Source organism: Apium graveolens, unplaced genomic scaffold (genome assembly GCF_009905375.1).
Source record: "Apium graveolens cultivar Ventura unplaced genomic scaffold, ASM990537v1 ctg5390, whole genome shotgun sequence".
Taxonomy (NCBI): Eukaryota; Viridiplantae; Streptophyta; class Magnoliopsida; order Apiales; family Apiaceae; genus Apium; species Apium graveolens.
Genome location: NW_027418953.1, coordinates 78,113 through 88,399, shown reverse-complemented (window position 1 = coordinate 88,399; position 10,287 = coordinate 78,113). Strand labels below are relative to the sequence as shown.

At 36.3% G+C, this 10,287-nt stretch overlaps 1 protein-coding gene across 1 annotated transcript; it reads left to right on the top strand.

The window, feature by feature from the left end:
- Positions 1-5,159: 5,159 nt before the first annotated feature.
- Positions 5,160-6,545, top strand: LOC141702633 (cationic peroxidase 2-like). Its single transcript, XM_074506285.1, has 3 exons — positions 5,160-5,595; positions 5,691-5,853; positions 5,971-6,545. The coding sequence occupies exons 1-3, from the start codon at positions 5,206-5,208 to the stop codon at positions 6,387-6,389; spliced, it is 972 nt and encodes a 323-aa protein (XP_074362386.1). The 5' UTR covers positions 5,160-5,205; the 3' UTR covers positions 6,390-6,545.
- Positions 6,546-10,287: the final 3,742 nt, after the last annotated feature.

The following is a 10,287-nucleotide window of genomic DNA, read 5'->3' as shown; positions in this document are numbered from 1 at the left end:
GTTTGTAGGCAAAGGCTATGTAACCGATGGGCTTTTTAAGCTCAATGTTATGTCCATTAAAGACGATAATGAAATAAAGAATTCTTCCGCTTAATTGCTTGAGTCTCCTAATTTATGGCATGCTAGATTAGTACATGTTAATTATGACACTTTACGAAGGTTAAGTGTAAAAGAATACATACCAAAATTAACAATTGATTCAAAACATAAGTGTCAGACTTGTGTTGAGGAAAAATTAACGAGATCATCATTTAAACGTGTGGAAAGAAACACCAAAGTTCTAGACCTAATACATTGCGATATATGTGATTTAAAATTCGATCCAACAAGAGGAGGAAACAAGTATTTTATTACCTTCATAGATGATTGTACAAAATACTGCTATGTATATTTGCTGAAAAGCAAAGACGAAGCTATAGATAAATTTAAAATCTATAAGGAAAGAGTTGAGATACAACAATCTGAGAAAATCAAAATGATACGAAGTGATCGTGGAGGTGAATATGTTGAACACTTTCGGGAAATCTGTTCACAACATGGTATAATCCATGAGGTCACTGCACCATACTCCCCTCGGTCAAATGGAGTGGCTGAGAGGAAGAATCGCACTCTTAAAGAGATGATGAATGCGATATTGCTAAGCTCTGGACTTCCGCAATCGATGTGGGGAGAAGCCATCTTTAGCGCAACTAATATTTTAAATATTACCATGCGCAAGAATAAGGATGCAAGTCCTTATGAAATGTGGAAGAAAAAGAAACCAAGTTACCAACACCTGAAAGTGTGGGGGTGCTTGGCAAAGGTACTGATCCCTACACCTAAGAAGGTGAAGATTGGTCCAAAGACTGTGGATTGTATCTTCATCTACCACATAGCACTGCATATCAGTTTCTCGTGTATAATTCCAAGATTCCTGACATTCAGAATAATACGATTATGAAATCTAGGGATGCCTCATTCTTTGAGATAATGTTTCCTTGTAATCCAGGAAACAGACCTCCTACAATGTCTAAATGAGCTCATGAGTCTACAGATAACAATAATGAGAGTGAAGAAAGTGTGGACGATAATGCGGGGCTAGTGAGAAGGAGCAAAAGATAACGTACGAAGAAATCCTATGGTTCTGATTTTATGACCTATTTGCTCGAGGAAGGTGGCCTGAAAACCTATATGAAAGCGGTTACCTCACCCGACGGCCCCATGTGAAAAGAGGCCAATCAAAATGAACTTGATTCAATTCTGCAGAATCATACTTGGGAATTAGTTAATTTTCCAAACGGTTGTAAACCGTTAGGCAGCAAGTGGGTTTTCAAAAAGAAGTTGAAAACTGATGGTACTATCGACAAGTACAAGGAAAGACTTGTAATTAAAGGTTACGAGCAACAGAAAGGTCTTGATTACTTTGACACATATTCTCCAGTAACGAGAATAACGTCTATAAAGATGATGTTTGCTATCGCTGCAATGCAAAATTTAGCAGTACATCAAATGGATGTGAAAATAGCTTTCTTAAATGGAGATATAGATGAGGAAATCAATATGGAATAACCTGAAAGGTTCGTTGTCCCCGGAAAAGAGAGGAAAGTCTGTAGACTAGTGAAGTCACTATATGGCTTGAATCAAGTGCCTACGAAATGGCATGAGAAATTTAATGAGGTCATGCTGGAAAATGGCTTCAAGATTAATAAATGTGATAGCCGTGCCTATTACAAAGATAACGAGAGCAGTTACGTCAAGGACAATGATAATGGGTATGTCATGATGACATCGTATGTAGACGATCTACTTATTTTCGGAAGCAATGATAAAGTGATCAAATCTACAAAGAACATGTTAAAGGCAAGATTTGACATGAAAGATATGGGACTAGAAAACGTGATTCTTGGAATCCAAATTTCTAGAACATCAGATGGACTCGCATTAAGTCAACCTCATTATGTTGAAAAGATCCTTGAGAAGTTTCTTAAGGATGACCTTGAGAAAGCTAGGACACCTGTGGATATGACTTTACATCTATCCAAGAACAAAGGTGTAGCGGTTTCCCAGTTGGAATACTCGAGGATTATTGGGAGTCTTATGTACCTAATGAGTTGTACAAGACCAGACATTGCATACTCAATCAGCAAGTTGAGTAGGTTTACGAGTAATCCGGGAGCTGATTACTAGAAAGAGATCATAAGGGTACTGAGGTACTTGAGAGGAACTCGAGACTATGGACTGCACTATGGCAGATGTCCAGCAGTATTAGAGGGATATACTGATGCGAACCGGATATCTAAAAAGAAGGCTCTAAAGTCTACGAGTGATTCTGTGTTTACAATAGCTGGCGCGACAATTTCATGGAAATCCTCAAAGCAAACCGTGATAACTCATTCCACGATGGAAGCTGAGTTTGTGGCACTAGATAAATGCGCCGAAAAGGCTGAATATCTATGCAAATTTTTAGAGGATATTCCAAGATGGCCAAATCCCATGACTACAATAGGGATACACTATGACAGTCAATCCACTACTAGTAAAACACAGAGCACGATGTATAATGGAAAATCTCGTCACATACGACGATGACATAGTTCCATTAGATAATTGATCTCAACCGGAATTATCACTATTGACTATATACCGTCAAAAGATAATATCGCGGATCCGCTAACCAAAGGGTTATCAAGAGAAGTGGTTGAGAAATTATCGAGAGGGATGGGCCTTAAGCCTGTTGCTTAACGGCCTCATGGTGGACACCTAACCAATGCTGACTGGATATCCCAAGAACTTTGTTCAATGGGCCAACTAAATTATGATGACCAAATCATTGTGGGGGAAACCCCTGGCATGTTCCTATGATGAGGAGACATTGAGACCCGTATGGTACGAGATTAAGCCTTTGAGATTTTAATGATCTCTTAATGAATACATGGAGTTCAAGAGTGAACGCATGGAATTCAGTTGAGTAAATACGGGTTACTCTATAAGATAAAGATCACCTATGTGGGAGAGAAGTGGGGCCGCTTCAAAGGAGAATTACGAGTCACAATTCTTTAGAAACTCCTGTAAAATCAGGAAGTTGTTCCAGGGCCAAAATGGACATACTCATGAGAACTGAACGAGTCAGAAAAGATGTAGTAATAAGTATATCATCATTTACACAAACGGTCGAACAGTTCAAAGACAAGCACATCGACTTTCCACTAGTAAAGTCGGTATGCTTATTTGAGCAAGGGTTCTAGGAGCATTCTCTACCTATACTATGCTATATCTGGTCGAAGAAACTATCACCAAGTCAAACTCCGTGTCTGTCTATCTGGTGTGTGATACTGAAATATCAATCTCATCCATGTGGGGGATTATTGTAAAATGTGGGTTGTAGTCCCACATTGTCAAGTCAATTTGAGCCATAATTTGAGTGGACGAATGTTGTTTGCGCGCAACGAATGACACTTGGAATGCGTTCTCCTCCGAGAGAGCTTTCTGAGGCACTTTGAATCACTCAAAATGACTAAGAGATGGATGAGATATGATCATCCAAAATTGGTCTCTTAGTAGTGGAAATTTGTGGAAGAAAAGAAAGTCCCACATTGATTTTGCAAGAGAACATACATAGCTTTACGTAGCAAAACATTTATATAGTGTTCAAATGTGTTACCTATATATTGCTCCAACACATACGTGCGCGCGCATGGGGGTGCAAATCATGGGCTTTCCAGGGGCAATCTGAGGCTTGCGAAGCCTTCGAGTTTGCCCGTGTGTGCGACGTGCGAACACGAATGTAGCAGAAAATTGGTCCGAATAATCACTGACTAGTTTTGCTAATTTAATTTCCATTGGGCTTGGGCTTTAATAATTTTAATTCGTTTTGACTACGGATTATTATAATTGATTTGAAGTAATAATAATCAGATTCAATTATGGATTTGATTTATTAACCGATTGATTAGTTAACGCGGTTTAATTAATTATACGTGGAGTAGCTCACACGTTTCCTCGAGTCTATATAATATCGTATTAGGCTTAGGGTTAAGGATTGATTCGATATACAAAATACAACCACCTCCTTAACACAAACCCTATTATCTCACTGTTCCGGTGATAGTTTCTTGCTCCGTTAAGTTCGCCGAAGGTGCTGTTCCTGCAATATCGTCATTTTCCCGTTTTATCCTGGGAGGCTAACGAGTCGCACATACGGTGAGGGCCGTAATAGCTTTAAGGAGACAGTTATACGACTGTACTCGAGAACATCTCCTTCATATCCTTTCGTTTATTTTCGCACTTTATTACTCTGTTATTCGCACACACGCACTTATATTATTTGTATTAATCGCAGATTGTGGTAACATGGCATACCGAAACTTTCTATGTTTTGTATCGGTATAATAGTATACATAAGAACACAAGTTTTTTTATTATTTTTTAGAACTGAGGTAGAACAATTGAAAATAATCATTTTATCTTTTAAATATTTAAAAGGTAAAAAATAAATATCATAATAAATAAAAAATTGATTTTAGGAACAACCCCATTAACCCTTCACTCAATTATTATTTGAAAAAATCAGATAGCGAATTGACAATTTATTAATCTTCTATGACTATTGCATGTGAATGGAATAGCCCAGCACTAAGTGAAACGTTTGAAGTAAAAAAGCTTGATATTCAATTAAGAAGTTTCTTGATAGAGTAAACAGCAAGCTTTATTCATTATATATGCTCGAGCCCACGCGTATTGCTTTTCTTCGCTTCTTTTGAAAACGTTTGGATGATCACTACAAAATCTCCTACCACAGTCAGCAGTCTTCCCTTTCTCTGTTAAATTTTAGTTAATTATACTTGTCAAACTTTACCTAGTAGACAGCCTAACAACTTTGCATTAACTTATAATTTAGTTAATTTTCCAAGATAGAAAGTAAACATCACACACACTAACAAACATTAAAAGTAAACTTAATTAGGACCTTAACACATATGTATAATTGTAATTGTGTGAACATGCACTGTATTTTGATTGAAAATGTCTATACATGACAAACTAATTAGGGGCAGCCGGGCTAACAAGTGGATTCAATTTGAAATTTCTTGCAATGCTTTATCTTGTAACCCTTGTGATCTCCACACGTTTATTAAATTTTTATTCTTTCTTATTAGTATAAATACACCATTTTCTTTTGGTTTAAAACACACAATCAACTTGTAAAACAATACATCAGAAGCTCAAATGGATTCTTATCTTAACAATGTCTCTCTTCTATTGCTTCTTTTACTTGTCACGCCTTTGGCATTGGCACAAACTAAGGTCGGGTTTTACTCGAGTTCTTGTCCCAAAGCCGAATCAATTGTTACAGACACAGTTAAGAAACATGTTAAGTCCAATACTGCTGTTGCTCCTGGATTGCTAAGAATGATCTTCCATGATTGTTTCGTTCATGGTTGTGATGCTTCCATTCTTATTGATGGTAGCGATACTGAGAAAACTGCTGTACCAAATCTTTTGTTGAGAGGATATGATGTCATTGAGGATGCTAAAACACAACTAGAGGCAGAATGCCCTGGTGTAGTGTCTTGTGCTGATATTCTTGCACTTGCTGGTCGTGATTCTACAGTTGCGGTCAGTTGCTTATAGCAGTACCATGTATTCATAATACTAAGCACTTTACGCTCTTGAATTATTGTCTTAACTTTTTCCTTTTGTTATAAATGCAGGTTGGTGGATTGACATACAAAGTGCCTACAGGACGGAGAGATGGACTAGTTTCACAAGCTTCAGATACCGCTAATCTGCCAAGGTTCACAGATTCAGTCTCTGTCCAAAAGCAAAAGTTTTCAGATGTAGGTCTCAGTGCTCAAGATCTCGTTACTCTTGTTGGTAAGCGATGTCACAAACTCATAATAGTTTCATACCTTCGGTATTACTTAGTTCTTTGCATGCATGCAATACTTTTTTCTGAAGATAAAAATATTTTTAACATACTGTAAAATGTAGGAGGACACACAATAGGAACAGTTGCCTGCCAATTCGTGAGCTACAGATTATATAACTACACAGGCGCCGGTGATGTTGATCCTTCCATTGATTCTGCATTCGTTTCTACACTCAAATCTCTTTGTCCCCAAAACGGTGACGGAAACAAACGCATTGCCTTGGATTATGGAAGCGGGGACGATTTCGATAACTCTTTTTTTAAAAATGTGCAAAACAGCCGCGGAATTCTTGAATCAGATCAAAGCCTGTGGGTGGACAGTACAACTAAGAATTTTGTACAGAGGTTTATTGGCATTAGAGGCTTGGCTGGGCTTACTTTGAATGTGGAGTTTGGAAAAGCTATGATTAAAATGACCAATATTGGGGTGAAAACTGGTACTGATGGTGAAATTCGAAAAGTTTGTTCTAAAATTAATTAAAGGTTTTCCGGTTTTGGGATTATGTATTTGAGTTTTGTAGAACAAGACGAAAGTTGTTCATAATACTATACACTATGTAGGTACAAGTTGTCGACTTCTATGATGTAATGCTATTTTTATAATATTTGTTGAATGAAACCAAGATGTTTGTTACTATTCTATATGTTGTTTGCATTGAAATGGCTTTGTTGGGTCATACAATTCAAGGACATTATGTGGTTCTTTTTATATTGAAATGGCTATATAGACTATAACAACAAAATGAAGCTATGATCTTTATTAAATTTACCAAACACTCTTTGCTCAGGTGTACTTTTAACTTCTGAGATGTGTACATGTATTTTAAATAGATCACTTTCTAGGTACAAATATATCAATATATTAAGTGCCTCATTGATTACAAAACTTACTCAAATGAGGCACTTATTTAAAATTTTGTATAAAAAATATCACTCAATCGTTAGTCAAAATTCTTATAAGTATTATATATTAAGTTTTACACATTTTTCATGAATGATATTACATCTCAATGAAAGGTTCCGGCAGTATAAGAAAAAAGAGTAAAAGCGACCAAACAAAAGTGACCAAGTATAAATTCCACCGAAAATGGTGGTTTTAAAGGTCAACCTCACATGCCTTAAAATCATGATCAAAAGCGACCGCATTTGGTGAAATTTGTAAGCGGTGACTTTTATCCGGTTGAATTTATGAAGAAAAGCAATCGCCATTTTTTGGCGGTCGCTTTTATGTTTTGAAGAACAGGCGGAAAAATTGTCGCTGAAACAATGTCTAAAAGTAAAAAATAAAAGTGACCGATCGATCGCTTTTAAATTAATTGAGATTTTTTCTTTGAATATGGTGCCAACGGTCATTTTAATAAAAACGACCATTGTTGGTTGATTTTATAAAAGCGGCCACTGTTGGTCGCTTTTATAAAAACGACGGCCAGCGGTGGAATTTATTCTTCCAAAAATGACAGCTACTGTCTCATCCTTGTTCTTCGTTTTTGTGTATACTTTCCTCTTCTCTCATCTCCCATTATGTTCCTTCATATCTTCTACCATTTTTCTTTCCCATCAAGCTCCAATATCTACTAATTTCAAGTCAAGTAAGTGCCATCCTTAAACTACTTATATTGTGATTATCATAATTATTGTTTGTTGATTTCTCATATATTTAATTGATATAATTTAAATAAAATGTTAAATATTAGTTGTTAATTATTTAAGTGTACTGTTCAAAATAATTAAACAAATACTATAATTATTGTTCATTTCTTGTCATTAAATATCTTGTACACATATTGAATTTATTTAGATATGTTTTGTTAATTAGTATTAAGTTATTTATTATACTATCTATGCACCTTGTAGATGACGTCGGATCGTAGTTAGATGAATCGTCGATTAGTGCAAGTAAAAACATTACGGAAGAGTATAAAATTGGTGTTGATGATTTCATTAAATTTGCCATTACAAAAACGGATGATTCAAAGGGGAGAATAAGATGTCCATGTAATGAATGTGGAAATTTTTACATAAAGAATCGCGATGATGTGATATTATATTTATATCGACATGGCATTATGCCCGCATATACAACATGGTATTTTCACGAGAAGAGCGCTAGGTCGAGGGTTGACATTGGGACGAGTTCCTTGAATGTTGATAATATACATGATGATTTTTATGATGCACGTGAAATGCTTGGAGATTTTGCCGAGGCAAATAATAATCTTGAGAATTTGCATGAAGAACCGAATGCAACAGTAAAAAGTTTTTACATGATGCTTGATAGTGCTTCTGAACCACTTTATCCAAATTGTACAAGTTTCACAACATTATCATTTGTGAGTAAACTACTTAAGTTCAAACACAGACATGGTTGTAGTAATAAGAGATTCAATGAGCTACTTGAACTTATTGGATCAGCATTTCCAGAAGATCACAAGTTGCCCATGAGATACTATGATGTGAAGAAGTTAGTATGTGGGTTGAGTATGGGATACGAAAAAATTGATGCTTGTGTCAATGATTGCATGTTTTTTACAAAGAAAATAGTGAGAAAACACATTGTGATATATATGACGAAGGTCAATACAAGGTGCAGAAGGATTCTATGAAAAAGTTAATTCTGAAAAAGATTTTGAGATACTTTCCTCTTACATTGAGACTACAACGATTATTCATGTTCGAGAAGACTCCCAAATGTATGACATGGCATCATGATAGAGATGCAGTTGAGGGTCAATTAAGTCATCCAGCTGATGGAGATGAATGAAAATAATTCAATCATAGATTTCCTCAATTTGTAAAAGAAACACGAAATGTCCGAATAGGCCTTGCTAGTGATGGATTTGATCCTTTTCGAGATGCACATGCAAGGGAATATACAGTGTGGCCTGTGATTGTGGTTGATTACAATTTTCCATGTGTATAAAAGCTCCATACATGTTTATGCCCCTTCTCATTCTCGGGCCGAATGATCCGACGAAAGACTTTCATGTTTATCTTCGACCACTAATTGATGAATTGAAGATGTTGTGGTTTACCGGGGTGGAAATATATGATAGGGTGTCACGCTCAAATTTCACAATGAAAGTAGCATTGATGTGGACAATTAATGACTTTCCAGCACTTCATATGATTAGTGGATGGTCGACTAAGGGAAAATTGGCATGTCTGGTATGTATGGGAATGGTAAAGGCAAAATAACTCAAGCATGGTGGTAAACCTACATTCTATGGTACAACTCGTTATTTTTTGGAAGAAGATGATCCACTAAGAAGAAGCACAAAGTTTGGACGATGTGAGAGATATTCAGTCACAGCTCGACATTCTGGATCAAGGGCAAAGATGCTTTGTGAGCAAATACAGTTTCCTCTTCCGGGAAAAACTATTAGGCAAAAGCCGAGGGATTATGGCGTGACACATAATTGGACACACTATTCTCCATTTTTTGAGCTGCCATATTGGGAGACATTGAGCCTTCGTCACAATATTGATGTCATGCATACTGAGAAAAATGTGTTTGATAACATTTTGTACACAATGCTTGGTGATAAGAAAAAAACCAAAGACAACTCAAATGCAAGAAATGATTGTAAGAAGTTAGGTGTACACCGTGAGTTGTGGATTTGAGATGATGGCACAACACCAGATGCACCATATGTTCTTGGGAGAGAACAAATCAATAAGCTATTCCATTGGATTAAAAGTTTGAATCTTCCAGATGGGTATGTATTGAATATATCTAGGTGTGTAAATATGAAAAAAAGATGTATTCGCGGGATGCAATCACATGATTGCCATATTTTCATGCAAAAGCTATTGCCTATTGTTTGTCGTGACTTGCTACTAAAGAATGTAGCTGATGTTCTTATTGATTTGTCTAACTTCTTTCAAGATTTATGCTCATCAAATTTGAAATACACAGATTTGGAGAAGATGGAAAAAGATTTAGTGAAGATAATGTCTAAGTTCGAAACCATCTATATTCCAGGTTTTTTTAATCCCATGGAGCATCTACCTTTACATTTAGCTACTGAGTGTAAGCAGGGAGGCCCATCTAATCATCGGTGGATGTATTTTGTTGAAAGATACTTGCACGGCTTGAAATTGAAAGTTAAAAATAAATCACGGGCAAAAGGTTCAATGGTAGAGCGCTATATTGAGGAGGAAGTTGTACACTTTTGTGAGTTGTATTTTGAATCCAAAGCTGAAACAGTGCATAATCGACTTCGTCGAAATGAGGTGCCTACAAGGTTTCTTGATCTGAGTGTTTTGGAGATTTATAGGTATATTACACAACCTATATTACGTAATGGGCGTAGACTTTTAAGTAGAGCTGAACATAGACTAGTGACATACTATATCCTTATCAATTCACCGGAGGTTGC